At 43.3% G+C, this 19,051-nt stretch overlaps 1 protein-coding gene across 11 annotated transcripts in view; it reads left to right on the top strand.

Moving 5' to 3' along the window:
• Positions 1 to 19,051, top strand: part of STAU1 (staufen double-stranded RNA binding protein 1) — a 74,881-nt gene that overhangs the window by 21,607 nt on the left and 34,223 nt on the right. For 4 of the 11 annotated variants that reach the window (NM_001133137.1, XM_063720441.1, XM_063720440.1 and 1 more), the window contains 2 exon segments: positions 12,595 to 12,733; positions 14,874 to 15,039. The exons of 2 other annotated variants lie outside the window; for them this stretch is intronic. In NM_001133137.1, the coding sequence (NP_001126609.1) occupies positions 12,633 to 12,733; positions 14,874 to 15,039 (267 nt within the window). In that variant the 5' untranslated portion in view covers positions 12,595 to 12,632. 11 annotated transcript variants of the gene reach the window in all.

Genomic DNA, 19,051 nt, shown 5'->3' with positions numbered 1-19,051 from the left:
GTAAATTTGAGACCAGAAAGAAACCTTACTATGCCCCAATTACTATAGAAACCTCTCCATACTTTCAAATTTGCATTTTTGCATGTAAGCTATAGTTTGCAATTCTTAATATTCACCAATAAATATTATACCCTACTGATTCTCTTTGTATAATGAATATGCAGAGCACACGGGTATTGTAAATCATTTTAAAAACACTGTGGGAAAGTCACAAGGCCAAGAAACTTACTGTATACCAAGGAGAAACATATTTCGAATAAATCAACATAGCTACATGCTAAGTGGAGCTATTTTCATAACTCAGTAGGTGACACCATTTTGACTGAATATTGGCAATTACATATCTCCTCTATAATTTACCTTTTTATTTTCTTTCCCTTATAACTTTTAGGTAGAACTTTAGACTTCATAGCACTGAATTAACCTGCACTGAAAGCTGTTTACCTGCATTTATTCACTTTTGTTGAAAGTGACCATGTCTCAAGTTCAAGTGCAAGTTCAGAACCCATCTGCTGCTCTCTCAGGGAGCCAAATACTGAACAAGAACCAGTCTCTTCTCTCACAGCCTTTGATGAGTATTCCTTCTACTACTAGCTCTCTGCCCTCTGAAAATGCAGGTAGACCCATTCAAAACTCTGCTTTACCCTCTGCATCTATTACATCCACCAGTGCAGCTGCAGGTAAGCATATGAATCCAAGTGTCTTCTATTTCAAATGTTTTCTTACCCTGTTTTCTGATCTGATAGGTTGCAGATTTAGGGAGCTCTCACATTTACCTTCAAAAAGCAAAAGAAAGTATCACCACCCACACTTCTTTATCCCAGATATAGAACACTGGTTGTGTAGGGGGTTGACAGGGGCCTCAGTTGACAGACCATTGTAGGTTGTGAGAAAGAGAATTGAAAGCTGAAAACTACTCACACTATAAAGCCTCATCTGTTAAAGAGTGGTGGCTGGCAGAAAGAATTGAGCAGTAAATACCACCTTGGATATTCATCGTTGTATGGGATAATTCTGCATTTAAAATTATTTCCCAGAACAAGCCAGGTGCCGTGGCTCACGCTTGTAATCCCAGCGCTTTGGGAGGTTGAGGCAGGTGGATCAGCAGAGGTCAGGAGTTTGAGACCAGCCTGGCCAACATGGTGAAACCCTGCCTCTACAAAAAATACACAAACTAGCTAGGCTTGGTGATGCACGCCCATAACAGCTACTCAGGAGGCTGAGGCAAGAGAATTGCTTGAACCCGGGAGGTGGAGGTTGCAGTGAGCTGAGACTGTGCCACTTTACTCCAGCCTGGGCAAGAGGGAGACTCTGTCTCAAAAAAAGAAAAAATAGGCCAGGCGCGGTGGCTCACGCCTGTAATCCCAGCACTTTGGGAGTCCAAGGCGGGCAGATCACGAGGTCATGAGTTCGAGACCAGCCTGGCCAATATGGTGAGACTCCGTCTCTACTAAAAATACAAAAAATAGCCAGGCATGGTGGTGCGCGCCTGTAGTCCCAGCTATTCGGGAGGCTGATGCAGAAGAATCGCTTGAACCCAGGAGGCAGAGGTTGTAATGAGCCGAGATCATGGCACTGCACTCCAGCCTGGGCAACAAGGCAAGACTCCGTCTCAAAAATAAATAAAAAATAAATAAGTTTCCCACAACTGACGAAGAGCTCTTATATCTGCATAAGCCTTCTTTTTGAATGGCCGTAAGATTTTATCCCAAGCAAGGGGGCAGCCAGATTTACTAGAAAGCAAAAAAGTACATTGACATTTATTTATTTTTGTTTTGAACAAGTAAGTTTAAGTCTGGAAGGTTCCAGAAGTAGTTTAGAAATCATAATGACGATCAATTGGAAATGGAATAAAGAAGCAGAGTTTTTTTCCCTTCTTTCCTTTCTTTTCTCTCGTTTGTTTCACAGGATTTCTATTGCCTAGGCTGGAGTACGGTAGTGTGATTATGGTTCACTGCAGCATCAACCTCCTGGGCTCAAGTGGATCCTCCTGCATCAGCCTCCTGAATAGCTGGATTATAGGTGTGAGCTACAATGCCCAAATTTATTTTCTTGTGAAAATCTTCTGCGTCATGGCCAGGCGTGGTGGTTCACACCTGTAATCCCAGTACTTTGGGAGGCCGAGTGGGGAGATTGCTTGAGCCCAGGAGTTGGAGACCAGCCTGGGCAACATGGTGAAATCCCATCTATACAAAAAAAATACAAAAATTGGCTGAGCTGTGGTCCCAGCTACTCCAGAGGCTGAGGCAGGAGGGTCACTTGAGTCCAGGAGGTCGAGGCTGCCATAAGCTGTAATTATACCACTGTATTCCATCCAGCCTGAGAGACAGAGCAAGACCCTGTCTCAAAAAAAAAAAAAGTCTCCTTCTTGGCTGGCCAGGGTGGTTCACACCTGTAATTTCAGTGTTTTGGGATGCCTATTTATTTATTTATGAGACAGAGTCTCACTTTGTTGCTTAGGCTGGAGTGCAATGGCGTGATCTCGGCTCACTGCAACCTCTGGCTCCTGGGTTCAAGTGATTCTCCTGCCTCAGCCTCCCGAGTAGCTGGGATTACAGGTGCCTGCCACTACAATTGGCTGTTTTGTATTTTTAGTAGAGATGGGGTTTCACTGTGTTGCCCAGGCTCGTCTCCAACTCCTGACCTCAAGTGATCAGCTTGCCTTGGCCTCCCAAATTGCTAGAATTACAGGTGTGAGTCATTGTGCCAGGCTGCGAGGCCAGTTTAAAAATTAGCTGGGCTTGATGGTGTGCACCTGTAGTCCCAGCTACTTGGGAGGCTGAGGCAGGAGGATTGGTTGAGCCCAGAAGTTTGAGGCTGCAGTGAACTGTGATCGTGCTGTCTTACTCCAGCCTGGGCAACAGACTGAGACTGACTTAAAACAAAAAGTATAGAAACATTCAAATCTGATTATTAGGAAAATGAACTAAAGGTACTTTGCCGGACACAGTGGCTCATGCCCATAATCCCAGCACTTGGGAGGCCAAGGCAGGTGGATCACCTGAGGTCTGGAGTTTGAGACCAGCCTGGCCAACATGGTGAAACCCTGTCTCTATTAAAAATACAAAAATTAGCCAGGTGTAGCGGTGTGTGCCTATATTCCCAGCTACTTGGGAGGGTGAGGCAGGAAAATCGCTTGAACCTGGGAGGCAGAGGCTGTGGCGAGCCGAGATCATGTCACCGCACTCCAGCCTGGGCAACAGAGCGAGATTCCATCTCAAAAAAAAAAAAAAGATTTAAAACACTTGAAAAATACCTAAAAATATTATAGACAAGAAACTAAGGCTAAAGAAAGAAAACCTAAAACCAATATTCTTATGAATAGGAGACAGGGTCTGACTAAGAAAAAAAAAAGGGAGTGGGGATAATAAATAAAAACAGTATTCTGCTTCCCAGCACCCTCCCTGCAACATGGCAAGACCAGTGAAATAAATGGGGTGTCAGTGTCGATATATTTTTTTTTTTTTTTGAGATGGAGTCTCGCTCTGTCGCCAGGCTAGAGTGCAGTGGCACGATCTTGGCTCACTGCAACTTCCTCCTCCCGGGTTCAAGTGATTCTCCTGCCTCAGCCTCCTGAGTAGCTGGGACTATAGGCACACGCCACCATGCCCAGCTAATTTTTGTATTTTTAGTAGAGACGGGTTTCACCATGTTGGCCAGGATGGTCTCAATCTCTTGACCTCGTGATCCGTCCGCCTTGGCCTCCCAAAGTGCTGGGATTACAGATGTGAGCTACCACACCCAGCCTAGTATGTGGGTATTTCTATGCCAGAGTCACCTTATAACAGTCTTTTCATCCCCTTCCTTGTGCCTGTTTCCTTTCAGTTTCCTCCTTTGTCTTCTCATTTCCTTTACTTTATAAATCTGGTTTTTTTGTTTTTTTTTTTGAGATGGAGTCTCGCTCTGTCGCCCAGGCTGGAGTGCAGTGGCACAATCTCGGCTCACTGCAAGCTCCGCCTCCCGGGTTCACACCATTCTCCTGCCTCAGTCTCCCGAGTAGCTGGGACTACAGGCGCCCCCCACCACGCCTGGCTAATGTTTTTGGTATTTTTAGTAGAGATGGGGTTTCACCTTGTTAGCCAGGATGGTTTCGATCTTCTGACCTCGTGATCCGCCTGCTTCGGCCTCCCAAAGTGCTAGGATTACAGGCGTGAGCCACCATGTCTGGCCTATAAATCTGTTCTTAAGAGTGTTTGCTTCTCCCACTCAGCTGCGTGGCATCTTCCATGCCACCCCCACAATTCCTTGGACTGGTTCACCAGATAGCATTCTTGATTTTTCGTAGTCCTAGAGAGAGGTTATTTTCCCCATATTTGCCATATGAGACTCTTAAAAGGAAAAGGCACAGACTGTGTCCGTCCTCTGGGATTTATTGCTTTTTCTTCTAATGAATTCTGGTGTCCAAATCCTATTGACTTTGTAAAACTTCTGCCCACCAATATCATTTTATTTTATTTATATAATTGTTAGAAATAGATAAGGTCTGAGGATGGCAGCCTTTGGAGAAAAGACTAGAGGATGCCCAGGAATGAGAGTTTCACTGTATGGAAGATGACAACTGTTGTTTGAGAGATGGTAGTGGCATGTTGAGTTTAGCGAAATAATGGGCAGGGTACAGCTGGCAGCTGTTTCAGTAACCAGTGTCTGCTCAGAAGACCTTGTATTCCAGTTGGTTTTAATAGCAGTGCTTCATCTGATTTCAAATCTTGCTTGCCTGCCGTGGGTTAGTTACTCCCCTGACTTCACTCTCTTTTGAAGACACACCCTCTCCTGGATTACCTGGCTTCAACTGGTTCAGAAAAGACCCCAGTTGCGTCTTCTCTGGGAGCGTACTCCTGGAATGATTTGCAGTTTTGTATCATGGCTGCCTACATTTGTAGGCCTTCCATTTGTTTTTCCTCTATTTTCATATCCCTAGGAGAATAGTAGTCTTACATACTGCTAGTTGACTTCAGTGCTCTTAACGTTATTTTTCACTTCCTTCTCATGTGGCGAACCCCATAGAGAAAAATCCCAGTTGTGTCTTGTGAATGAGTTAGTTTGTTTCAGCAAGATCCAGCTTGAGTATAAGCTTTTGTGTGAGCAAGGTCCAGCTCACTGTAAGGTAAATATTGTCCATACTGCTTGTGCATTTATAACCCACCTGGAATGTTTTCTATTTTTTTATAGTCTTGAAAGTGGTGCTGTGATTCAAAATACATATTTTCAAACTGATGAGGTTGTCTTAAACAAAAACTATACTTAGACAAGATTATAGACTTTTGAAGTTGCTTCTTTTTTCATCCTTGCCAATGGGTCAAAGAAAATATGTGCTTCTTTTTGGAATATTTGGGTTTTAGTTTTTTTAGAGTCTTTTTTTGCCGCCTAGGCTGGAGTGAGGGGTGTGATCATGTCTCACTGCAGCCTCGACCTCCCAGGCTTAAGCAATCCTCCCACCTTGTCATCCTGAGTAGCTGGGACCTCAGGTGCATGCCACCACGCCCAGCTAGTTTGTTTTTTTATTCTTTGTGGCGATGAAGTCTCACTATGTTGCCCAGGCTTGTTTTGAGTTGCTGGGCTCAAACAATCTGCCTGCCTTGGCCTCCCAAAATGCTGGGATTACAGGTGTTAGCCACCCTGCCTGGCCATATTTTGCTTTTAAAACTCCAAATAGTGTATGGTGGTTTGGGATTCTGAACAGAGACAATTCTCAAGCACCTGTGATTGATTGCCCGTAAGTTTTCCCGCTCTGGGCTGCCTCTTGTCTGCAGCTTACTTCTGGCTCCTCTCCTGCTTGTTTGCACAAGGACCTTAAGGCAGGGATAAGAGGTAATGGGAAGACAGTTTTTTCACTTGTAAGCAATCCGGGCAAAAGGTTTGAAGGTGCAATTGCCTGGCTAATTTTGCATTTTAGTAGAGACAGGGTTTCACCATGTAGTCTCAAAGTGAGTATTTTGTATTGTCTCTGGTTTCAGTTATCCTTGTCATTCCCCTTATCTTAGAGAATTAAAGTCTGACTATAATTTTAAAATTGGCTAATCATTATTCAAGAATTCAGTCTTTTTAGAACGTGGAAAAAAAGGAAAAAAATAATTCAGTCTTTGAAACTTGTTTGTTATCTGTATTAACAGCACATTCTGGAACTTAATTCTTGCATATCTGGAGTTAACTTTTTTCCCAACCATCTAAGGACACGGAGATACGGAGTTGCCTTTTGCAGCTGTAGCGTAAGATGATATAATATGAGAGATAAGGAATTGACGCGGTCTGTTTCTGATCCTAACCTTGCAGCAAAGATAATATAATTAAGGATGAGTTATTTATCTCATTATGCCTCATTTTCCTTCACATGCAGACCTCAAGCCTTGAATAAATCAAGTGTTTCTTTTCATTTGACTGAAAGTAACATCAGGCACAAACACGAATAGTCACTGTAGCATAACACGGTTCAGTTGCCTTTGAAGTCAGACACATCTGGGTTTGAATCTCAGCGTGTTACTAGCTGTGTGATCTTGTGCAAGTTACTACTTTTTTGTTGTCATTGTTTCCTCATCTGTAAAACAGGGATAATACCCACCAAATAGGTTTATTGTGAGAATTAAATGAGAGCATATATGTTAACGTGTGGAGCATAATGCCTGGCACCTAGTAAATGCTTGAGAAATGGTAGGTGTAATTCTGGCTACTTGGGTAGCTGAGGCAGGATTAAGCATTTAGTTAAGCATTTAAGAAAAACAGTATTTCCCACTCACACAAAACTAGCTTAAAAATGTTGTTTTAAAGCATAATTCTATTTGAAATGTGTCTTTATAAGATACATTTAGGCAACTAGGGACTGGGAGCAGTGGCTCATGCCTGTATTCACAGCACTTTGGAAGGCCAAGGCCGACAGATCACTTGAGGTCAGGAGTTTGAGACCAGACTGGCCAACATGGTGAAACCCCATATCTACCAAGAAATACAAAAATTAGCTGGATGTGGTGGTGCTTACCTGTAGTCCCAGCTACTCAGGAGGCTGAGGCAGGAGAATCACCTGAACCTGGGAGGCAGGGGCTGTGATGAGCTGAGATGGCACCACTGCATTCCAGCCTGGGTGACAGAGTGAGACCCTTTATCAAAAAATAATTAATTAAAATAAAAATAGAAGTCAGTCCTTTTTCTATAACTGTTGTATTTCCTCTACAGGATTTTTTTGCAGACCTTAACTTTGGGATTCCCTTTATTAACTTTTTATTATATTTTGGCTAATGCACTTTCTCACTTGAACTTTTAATAATTTAGGTAGTTTGGCTGTGTGTTCATCTCTAACGCGTATTTTCTTTTTACCCACAAGTTGTTCAAAGAGAAGTTGTTCTCTCTTGGGTGATTTAGATTATTTGAAAAATCAAGAGATGTGGTATACTTTTCGTTCTATCAAAACCAAGATTCTAACCTTGCTACCAAGAGAATGCAGCAGAGTGGCAGGTAGCGCCGGATGGGGAAAGTCCTCAAGAAAAGCAAGACAGTTCATGAGAATAACTTTGTGTGTGTTTTTTTTTTTTAGCATTTTCCCCTTCAGCATTTATCCATGAGACAATCACCAAGATGACCCAGGGATTGTACTGCGTTGCAGGCTTCTGCCGTTTGACCTTCCTGCCTGCCAGGGTTTTGAGTTCATGCTGTTGTTTATACTTAAATGGGTAGCCTGGTGGACTGCAGAACATATAATAAAGGAGACCCCTGATGTCCTGATGTGTCAAGTGTCACGGGGGGTAAAGGATTTTTTATTTATTTGTTTATTTTTGAGATGGAGTCTTGTTCTGTGGCCCAGGCTGGAGTGCAGTGGCACAATCTGCTGGGATTACAGGCATGAGCCACCGCGCCCGGCTTTTTTTTATTTTGAGATGGAGTCTCTGTTGCCCATACTGGAGTGCAGTGGTGCAATCTTGGCGCACTGCAACCTCTGCCTCCTGGGTTCAAGTGATTCTCCTGCCTCCGCTACCCAAGTAGCCGGAACTACAGGCACATGCCAACCATGCCTGGCTAATTTTTGCATTTTTAGTAGAGATGGGATTTCACCATGTAGGCCAGGCTGGTCTCGAACTCCTGACCTCAAGTGATCTGCCTGCCTTGGCCTCCCAAAGTGCTAGGATTACAGGCATAAGCCACTGCACCTGGCCAATAAAGGATTCTTTGTTTTTGTCCTTTAGTGGAAGCTGCTCACTGAGGGAATCCTAAAAGTAAGACCTACAAGAAAAATCAGCTATGAAGGCAAGTTGCCTCACCCCTTAAGGCACCAAATTTAAATGACCTAGACATACTGAAATCCAGGTTTCCCTTGTAAATTATTTGTAAGTGAGATAAAGTGATATTCAGTGATAACATCAGAAGAGTAAAAGCTTCAATTAGTTTTTTTTTTTTTTTTTGAGATGGAGTCTTACTCCGTCATCACCCAGGCTGGAGTGCCATAGCGTGTTCTCGGCTCACTGCAACCTCCACCTCCCGGGTTCAAGTGATTCTCTTGCCTCAGCCTCCTGAGTAGCTGGGATTACAGACACATGCTACCACACCTGGCTAATTTTTGTATTTTTAGTAGAGGCAGGGTCTCACCATGTTGGCCAGGCGAGTCTCGAACTCCTGACCTCAGGTGATCTGCCTGCCTCGGCCTCCCAAAGTGCTGGGATTACAGTTGTGAGCCACCACACCCGGCCGTTTCAATTGATTTGTTAAATTCCGAACTAGTGAATCTCAAATCTTTGGGGTGTATCAGAATTACTTTGGGAACTTAATAAAAATAGAAACGCTCATGCCTTAAATCCTATCACTTTGGAAGGCTGAGGCGAGAAGATCACTGGAGCCCAGGAGTTTAAAACCAGCCTAGGCAACATAGGGAGACGCTGCCTCTGCAAAAATTAAAAAATTACCCAGGTATGGGTCGGGCATGGTGGCTCACCCCTGTAATCCCAGCACTTTGAGAGTCCGAGGTGGGCAGATCGCAAGGTCAAGAGACCGAGACCATCCTGGCCATCATGGTGAAACCCCATCCCTACTAAAAATTCAAAAATTAGCTGGGCGTGGTGGCGCATGCCTGTAGTCCCAGCTACTCAGGAGGCTGAGGCAGGAGAATCGCTTGAACCTGGGAGGCAGAGGTTGCAGTGAGCTGAGATCGTGCCACTACACTCCACCCTGGTGACAGACCAAGACTGTCTCAAAAAAAAAAAAAAAAAATTAGGTGTGGTGGTGTGTGCCTGTAGTCCCAGCTACTCAGGAGGTTGAGGTGGGAGGATTGTTTCAACTCAGGAGGCTGCAGTGAGCTATGATTGTGCCACTTGAGCTCCAGCCTGGACAGCAGAGCAAGACCCCATCCCAAAAACTGAAAAAAAGGGTGGTTATGTTTTCAAACAGGAGCCCATAAACACATTGCAGCATCAAAACAAACATTGTCTTAATTTATGTGAAGTACTGCTGTGTGTTTCAATCAAGTTTGCAAAATATCTTTCATGAGAAGTAATTGGAAGAGAATTTTGAGGCTGGACATGGTGGGTCATGCCTGTAATCCCAGCACTTTGGGAGACTGAGGCAGGTGGATCATTTGAGGTCAGGAGTTCGAGACCAGCCTGGCCAACATGGTGAAACCCTGTCTCTACTAAAAGTACAAAAATTAGCCGGGCATGGTGGCAGGTGCCTGTAATCCCAGCTACTCGGGAGACTGAGGCAGGATAATTTCTTGAACCCAGGAGGTGGAGGTTGCATTGAGCCAAGATCACACCACTGCACTCTAACCTGGGGACAGAGTGAGACTGTGTCTCTTAAAAAAAAAAAAAAATTTCGGTGCATACACACACAATCTCTTTTTTTTGTTTGTTTATAAAAAACAACAAAAAAGGATAAGAAGGGGATGACAGGATGAATTATCAAGATAAGACCAGGCCTCTTAAACCATGACCATAGAAAGTGTTCAAGGTTCAAGTGACATATTACAGTTGATGTCAGGTTTCATGAATTTGAGAGCTCACACTTTTCATTTCTAGGAATTTACAGTACTGCTGACACTTGGAGATCAGCAATGGGGAGCTGAGTGAACTGGTATTAAAAAGGTCAAACACACAGCTGCTGCTAAAGCTTTGGAGGGAACAAAATTTCCTAAGCCCATAGTCTGCCCTTTTGGTAGCAAAGGAAGGAATCCAGGTCTTATGCATGGGCCAAACAGGTACCTTTCAAAAGTGTGTCTAGAGGTACCATGTAGTATGTATATGAATGGTTTCTTAACAAACTTGTTGATTTTGAAAGCACAGATTCTACACTACCAGTGACAAATGCTTATTTTTTGGGAATCCTTAACCTCATTGTAAAGCAGTGGTTTCCAATCTATGATGCTTCAATGCCTGACAAACTGGAAAGGCGGTCATAGGAAGGATGGCGGGTGTCCAGATAATTTAAAAGATTTCCTAAAAGTTTAATGAAAATATATTTTTGATAAGAGTGTATAGATTAGCAAGAATATAAGTTTTATTTAGAGTCACATCAAGTCAGTGTGGTAATATTGATTGTAATTTTGTTGGTCAGAAGTGCTTATTGCCAGTTGTATGTCTCTTAGTTATTAAAAAGAATGAGAAAAATGTAAATATTACTTAAATACAAGCCAGCAGATAGTATCTCCTCAGACAAGGAACCCATTCAGGGAGCATACTAATCAAGAAGGCATGGCTGGTGAAGGGTTGGGGATCAGTGACCTGGAGGCTGTGTCATTAATGGCTGTTTTAGCAGAGACCCCCTCACATGCATGAAGTCATCCCAGGTCTTCGTATGTAGGAAGGAATCTGGGAAGTTACCAGTCACATCTTTCTTGTTACTTTTGATTTCTTTGCAGTATACTTTCTTCATGTTTGTTCTCTATTGCAGACAAATTCTGTGGGTCAGAGCTGCTCTTAAAATGATTCAGACTGTACTTAAAATGCAATTATATGAATTTTGTAAAAAATATAATTCTAATGCAAGGAAGAGAGAGATCTGTAATTCATGTGGCCCTCTGTGCAAACCCCAAAGATATTCTTATAGATTTGATTCATGCATTAAATTTAGTTGAACCAGTTATAGTACAGAATCAGGTCTTTTTTATTTCTCTCTATATACATCCTAAAGAGGCATTTTAAAGTGGATTTTTATGTGCATTTAGATTTTGCCATTTCTAGTGTTCTGTTTTTGATATGAAAGTGTTGTTTTTAAATATTGTGCACTGACACTAATCTTTCCAGGCTAGTTTTCTTTTTAAATGGTTTTTAAAGGATTATGGATTGGATGAATTGAAAGAAAAAAAATTGGAAAATGAATAGCATGTATTTTCTGAAGTTGATAATTTTGAGATAACTTGTTGTGTATGAAAATGGAACTCATTTTCGTAGCAAGTATGACCACAGGTCAAATTCATTAGAAATGTCAAGAATGGAAATACCTGAATATTTTGTGGGCCTTGTGTGACTCCTGCGAAGAGAATTGGGTTGCCGCCTCCTCACTGATTTTTCACCTTTCTTTAAGTTGCACATGATGTTGTATTGTAGCTCTTTGAATGTGCTTTGTGTTTTTTGAAATCCTCTGGGGCAGGAATTGTGTTTCTTTTTTTTTTTTTAGACAGAGTTTTGCTCTTGTTGCCTCATCTGGAGTGCAGTGACGCAATCTCGACTCACTGCAACCTCCGCTTCCTGGGTTCAGGCGATTCTCCTGCCTCAGCCTCCCGAGTATATGGGATTAGAGGCGTGCGCCACCATGCCTGGCTAATTTTTTGTATTTTTAGTAGAAACGGGGTTTCACCATGTTAGCCAGGCTGGTCTCGAACTCCTGACCTCAGGTGATCCACCCGCCTCGGCCTTCCAAAGTGCTGGGATTACAGGTGGGAGCCACCCTCACTGCAAGGTCCACCTCCCGGGTTCACACCATTCTTCTGCCTCAGCTTCCTGAGTAGCTGGGACTACAGGCACCCGCCACCACACCTGGCTAATTTTTTGTATTTTTTAATAGAGACGGGGTTTCACCATGTTAGCCAAGATGGTCTCGATACCCTGACCTCGTGATCCGCCTGCCTTGGCCTCCCAAAGTGCTGGGATTACAGGCATGAGCCACCACGCCTGGCCAAGAATTGTGTTTCTTAAGCTTAGCACAGTGCTTTGCATCCAGTTAGTAATGTAATAAATGCATCGTTCAATACTGTGTACAGACATACTTCTGAGTGCAAGCCAATAATCCTGTAAATCAGTACAACCAAGGTATATTGATTTAAGTAGTCTCAAACAGTAAAACAATTTGGACATTAACTTGGGATTTTTTAATCGTGAAATTTGATGTGTTTTGGGACTCATTTCTGACAGCTGTACCATATAGCTTTCACTGATAATGTCTTGGGTTAAATTGTGGTTCCTCTGGTAGCCCTCAGAGTAGATTTTGTGCTGTCGACTGTGTATAAATATCTAGAGATCACAGCATATTCTTGGATTTCCTTGTCTGATGCCTAGCAGTGAGCCATCCAGGTCCTTTTATGTAAAGTATCATGAATCCAATTAGCAGAAAGCATGCTATTACATTTTATTTTAGTGAGTATCATTCCCATATCAAAAAAAAACAGTTGTCAATTCTTTCTTACAGAAAGCGTAACCCCTACTGTAGAACTAAATGCACTGTGCATGAAACTTGGAAAAAAACCAATGTATAAGCCTGTTGACCCTTACTCTCGGATGCAGTCCACCTATAACTACAACATGAGAGGAGGTGCTTATCCCCCGAGGTATGTGTGAGGTTTTTTTTTTGTAAAATACAGAAGAAAATGTGACTGATCTTTTACATAAACTAGTACCTGTAGATTGTGGAGGGAGTAATGATTTGGTTTGGGCCTACCAAGTGTTGAAGTTGGTCTTAATTACTCTTGGGCCTTTGTGCCCCTCCCCCGCCTTTTCTTTTTTTTTTTTTTTTTTTGAGACAGAGTCTTGCTTTGTCACCCAGGCTGGAGTGCAGTGGCGCAGTCTCGGCTCACTGTATCCTCTGCCTCCTGGGTTCAAGTGATTCTCCCTGTCTCAGCCTCCCGAGTAGCTGGGATTACAGGCACCTGCCACCACGCCTGGCTGATTTTTTTTGTATTTTTTAGTGGAGATGGGGTTTTGCCATGTTGGCTGGGGTGGTCTTGAACTCCCGACCTCAGATGATCTGCCCACCTTGGCCTCCCAAAGTGCTGGGATTACAGGCGTGAGCCACCACACCTAGCCGCCCCTCTTTTTTTTTTTTTTTTTTTTTTTTAATTCATTGAGATAGGGTCTCCATATGTTGCCCAGACTGGTCTTGAACTCCTGGGCTCAAGGAGTCCTCCTGTCTTGCCCTCCCACAGTGCTAGGATTAAAGGTGTGAGCCACCACACCCGGCCCTTTGTGCTTCTTTTTTTTTTTTTTTTTTGAGACAGAGTCTCGCTCTTGTCGCCCAGGCTGGAGTGCAGTGGCACGATCTCGGCTCACTGCAAGCTCTGCCTCCTGGGTTCATGCTGTTCTCCTGCCTCAGCCTCCCAAGTAGCTGGGACTACAGGCGCCTGCCACCACGCCCGGCTAATTTTTTGTATTTTTAGTAGAGACGGGGTTTCACCGTGTTAGCCAGGACAGTCTCGATCTCCTGACCTCATGACCCACCCACCTCGGCCTCCCAAAGTGTTGGGATTACAGGCGTGAGTCACCGCGCCTGGCCCCTTTGTGCTTTAACTACTGCTCTTGGGTAGGGCCTGAGCATATTTCTTGCTGGCAGTGTAGCTTGTGCCCTCAAGCAGCCTGGCTAAAGATAACCCTTGTAACTGCTTTGTGTAACTGAATCATATTTAAACATGATTCCCATAGCATCATGATTCCTGCAAGACAATGATTCCCAGCATTTGTAGATTACCTGATTATTGGGTACTTTTTGACTTTTGAACTTGTGCGCTTTGTAAATAGCTTTGGTGCAGTAAAATATTAATTGAAACCTGAAAATGCCATGGATTAAAAATCTTCTGCTGGCAGTAATAAGACATTAGTGGAGGCCAGGTGCGGTGGGTCACGCCTGTAATCCCAGCTCTTTGGGAGGCCGAGGCAGGTGGATCACGAGGTCAGGAGTTTGAGACCAGCCTGGCCAACATGGTGAAACCCTGTCTTTACTAAAAATACAGGCATGGTGGCAGGCACCTGTAATCCTAGCTACTCAGGAGGCTGAGGCAGGAGAATCGCTTGAACCCAGGAGGCGGAGGTTGCAGTGAGCCGAGATCGCACCACTGCACTCCAGCCTGGGCAACGAGAGAAACTCCATCTCAAAAAAAAAGACATTAGTGGATAGATGATGAGCAAAATGGAATTCTTCATTTCCCTGCTCTCTGTTGGGGGATAAAGTCATTTTAAAAATATAAGCTATGAAATGGATAAGAAACTGGGTTCTGCTAGGGAAATGGATAAGAAACTGGGTTCTGCTAGGTAGGCTACAGCTTATTGGGATTTCTTGAAATGAGGGTCCTTTCTAAAAGACTTGTGCATTAAAATTCCTAGCCTCCTATTGGAGACATGCAAATTTAAAGCTAAGGTTTGAGAAGGCAGAGCAAGCCAAGTTTTTGTCTCAGCCAAAGCCTAATTCATTTTAGATTTTGTCAGTGCAGGTTAGCGTGATAAACTCATAATTTATAAGCCATTGTATTTTGTGAGATGTAAGTTTGGATTGCTAAACACTCTTTGCTTATACTGTGTAGCAATTCTAATCCAGTTTAAGCTTTTATGAAATCTCTGCATATATTGATGAAGAGTGATTAGCATCAAACACTAATGTGAGTAGGATCGTGATGAAGGAAATACTTGCATTTTCCAGAGAGCGTATAGGTGACTTATCAACTTGAGACTGTAATTTGCCTAACCTCCTTTTATTTCTAGGTACTTTTACCCATTTCCAGTTCCACCTTTACTTTATCAAGTGGAACTTTCTGTGGGAGGACAGCAATTTAATGGGAAAGGAAAGACAAGACAGGCTGCGAAACACGATGCTGCTGCCAAAGCATTGAGGATCCTGCAGAATGAGCCCCCACCGGAGAGGCTGGAGGTGAGGAGTGGAGCCCAGGCTCCCTGACGCTTCGACAGGATAGGAGGGTAGTGGGGAGATGTCACCACACGTTATCTTTTCTAAGACGGCACGTTGACAGCTGTCCATAATTTTTATTTGAATGCTTCCAAGATTTTATGCTCTGTAGCTTTCTTGCTTTTTACTCCTTTTTTCCTTTTAAAATTTCTTAACAAGAAAGTCAGTTGCCTTCTTTTTCAGTCTATAGCATGGTTTTGAGTGACATGATATGGTGTGAACACGTTAGAAAGTTGGTGATTCAATTGAGTTGTGAAGAACATGTATGGATGAAGTTTTCAGTGCTCAAGATTATGCTTGCCAGAATCTACTGTGATATATGGGTACCAGGTTAGAGAATTTTCTGAAGCTGTTTTTGACCAGCCACTCTTGATTATATAGAAGCACCGGTTACCTTTTGCCTCATAACAAACCATCATAGAATTTAGTGATGGTTTAAACATCTCCAGGCATTGGTTTTGCTCATGAGTCTGTGATTGAGGCCGGGCTTGGCAAGGGTGTAGCTTGTCTTCGTTCCACACAGCTTTGGTTGAGGTGGATCTGCAGGGGGCTGGAGGATCTGCTTTTAAGGTGGCTCACTCATGTGGCTGGTAAATTGGTGCTTGCTGTCAGCTAGGAGCTCAGCTGGGGTTCTGGCCCCAGGACCTCAGTTTATCCCTGGGTGACCTATGGAAGGGTTGCTTATAATTCCTTACATTATGGTGGCTGGTTGCCAAGAGTAAGCATCCTAGAAGATGGAAAATGGAAGCAGCTGCCAGTTTCTTAAGGCTTAGGCTCAGAAATCACAGCATCGTGTCTGCCATATTCTACAGGTCAAGCAGGCATGGAGCCCAGATTCAAAGGAAGGAGATATAGAATGTCACTTAGAAAAAAAAATTGAGGTGACTGGGCGCAGTGGCTCACGCCTGTAATCCCAGCACTTTGGGAGGCCAAGGCGGGTGGATCATGAGGTCAGGAAATCGAGACCATCCTGGCTAAGACGGTGAAACCCCGTCTCTACTAAAAATACAAAAAATTCGCCGGGCGTGGTGGTGGGCGCCTGTAGTCCCAGCTATTCAAGAGGCTGAGGCAGGAGAATGGCATGAACCCGGGAGGCGGAGCTTGCAGTGAGCCAAGATTGTGCCACTGCACTCCAGCCTCAGGGACAGAGCGAGACTCCGTCTCAAAAAAAAAAAAAAAAAAAAAAAATGGAGGTAAAAATTATATAACCTAAATTGACTGGTGTAAGTGTACAATTCAGCGGATTTTAGTACGTTCACAATATGGAGAATCCCGTTTCCGGATGGTGAAAGGATTGTCAAAGAATTAGGGGCCATGTTTTAAAACCACCATGATAGGAAAAGGATTTTAACATTTTTGTGACTAAATAGCAACATAATTCTTAGGGAATCAGTAACTCCATGCCATTGAGGGGTCAAAGCATTAGTGAATATCTTTGGCCAGGCAGAATCTTATCACAGATAGAGTCACAAAGTCCAGAAGAAGCCCAGTGAATTGAAAACATTGAGATTTCATAATTCTGTTTAATCACAGCAGGAAATGCCACCTGAAAATATCTCTGGGTAGCATTTGACTTTTCCTCACCAGGAAACATGTTCACAAAGAACAAGAGGATCCTGCACAGAACAGTGGGCTAAGTATGTGATGAGAGGTGTAGACCCGAGTGGACCTTGGGCAGGGTGCCTGCTGAGTCTATTGTATCCAGCTGCCACCCAGGGTGACCCAACTCTGGCTTCATGGCTGGCCGCACAGGAGCGATTTGTTTTTCTTTTGTTACGCTGTGTTTCCATTTTCCGCTATAATCACCTATTCTAACAGATGATCTGTTTCCAGGGCTCACTAAGGACCAAATCAAAGAAAATCAGGCTGTAGCTAAAAGAGGAGGATTTAGTGAAGTTAAAAGAATGAGCTTTTCAGTGATGAGATTTGTTAAAACACCAAAAAGGTAGTGTAATTTGAGTTATTTTGGAGGCTTTTCAGCTTTTTACTTGACTGTTGCTAATCTAATTGGAGTCAGATGGAGTAGGTATTTCTAGTTCTTCCAGCCAATAGTTGATAAACAATTGCTGGACACTGCTATATGGCTTTTCTGCATCACAATCACTTGAGAAGTTAAAAAAAGAAATTCTAGGCCCGACCCCGGGATTCTAATGCAATAGGTCTAGGGTAAGACCCAGGAATCTGGCTTTTGCTTTTGTTGTTCTTGCTGTTTTGTGTGTGTGTGTGTGTGTGTGTGTTTTGAGACAGTCTCTACCTGCCTTTTGTTGTTCTTGGTGTGTGTGTGTGTGTGTGTGTGTGTGTTTTTTTTGAGACAGTCTCTCCCTGTCACCCAGGCTGGAGTTTAGTGGCATGATCTTGGCTCACTGCAACCTCCACCTCCCGGGTTCAAGCAATTCTCGTGCTTCAGCTTCCTGAGTAGCTGGGACTACGGGTGCTCACCACCACGCCCAGCTAATTTTTGTATTTTTAGTAGAGATGGGGTTTCACACTGTACTGCCCAGGCTGGTCCCAAGCTCCTGAGCTCAGGTGATCTGACCACCTTGGCCTTCCAAAGTGCTGGATTACGGGCATGAGCCACCATACCTGGCCATATTGTTGTTAATGAGCTCTTGGAGTGATTCTGAGGTATGGTCAAGGTTGGGGAACCACAGATCTAAGTGCTGTCAGCACTTCCCCAGCAGTTCCTCCCCTTGAGTCCTCCATGAGAGTGATCACAGTATTGCTACAAAGGATAAGTGCCTGTTGGTGTTTCTGAGTCTCCCGCCTTCACTCACTAGAGCAGCGTTGGTTGGCACAGTCCTGAGGGCAGCGGCTGTCGTAGACATGTTCTCCTGGGCTGAGTTTTCACTGGGTCTTGTGAAATCTCTGAGGAGCTTTGCTGGGAGTGGTGTTTAAATCTACTTGTGCCCTTTGGCGTTTCTCCTCTGTGCGCCTTTTCTAGCTCTGTAGAGTTTGAAGGTAGAGACTGTGCCTTTCAGAAATGGCTTAAAGAGTGGCCTTAGCCAGTGAAGTGAAGAGTCATTAATTCAGAAAAGACTTATTTGAAGTACTAGATGAATATCCCTTACCCTAAATGCTTGCGACTAGAAGTGTTTTGGATTTCAGAGCTTTTTTTGATTTTGGAATATTTCCATTATACGTAATGAGATACCTTGGGAATGGGACCCAAGTCTAAACATGAAATTTATTTGTGTTTCATATACACCTTATACACAAAGCCTGAATGTAATTTTGTTTTTTTCTTGAGGGTATTGAATAAACTGTTTTGACTGCGACACGTTGCATGAGGTCATGTACGGAATTTCCACTTGTGGCGTTGTGTTGGTGTTCAAAAAGTTGGATTTTTGGAGCATTTTAGATTTTGGATTTTTGAATTAGGAATGCTCAGCCTGCAATAAGTGAAACACTTGGCCTCTTTTGTAAATGTGCTGCCCTTGATTTTACCAGGCCCTCTGATAGCGGGCAGTAGGGGAATAAAGAGAGGCAGTTTTAAAAGATAACTTTTTTTTTCTTAAAAATAGTGCATATGGACTATAAAAAATTTTAAATTCAAAAACAAGGAACAATGAATGATTTATACATTTACCACTTGCGGATAATCACTAACCATTTGGTGTATATTCACTGACAAGCACATATACAAGTAAATACAGATGCCTATCTATTTCATAAAAATGGCATGACAGTGTACAGTAACCACCTTTTTCCACTGATGTGTGTATCTTGAATATGTTACATCATTTACTTAAAATTCCTTGGAGGACCCAAATTCAGCACACACCTAAGCACTTTTTAATGGCTACAAAATGTTCCAGTATGTGAATGCACTGCTTTATTTTCCAACAGGGACTTGATTATTTAGGTTGTTTGCAGTTTTCCCTCTTATAAAATGGGTCGGGAAGAACGTCATTGCAGTAAAGTCTTTGTCCACGGTCCTAGAAGTGGAATTGCTGAACCAGCAGGTGTGCACGGTGGT

Source organism: Pongo abelii, chromosome 21 (genome assembly GCF_028885655.2).
Source record: "Pongo abelii isolate AG06213 chromosome 21, NHGRI_mPonAbe1-v2.0_pri, whole genome shotgun sequence".
Taxonomy (NCBI): Eukaryota; Metazoa; Chordata; class Mammalia; order Primates; family Hominidae; genus Pongo; species Pongo abelii.
Note: the sequence above shows the minus strand (reverse complement) of the source record. Positions and strands in the feature narration are given on the sequence as shown.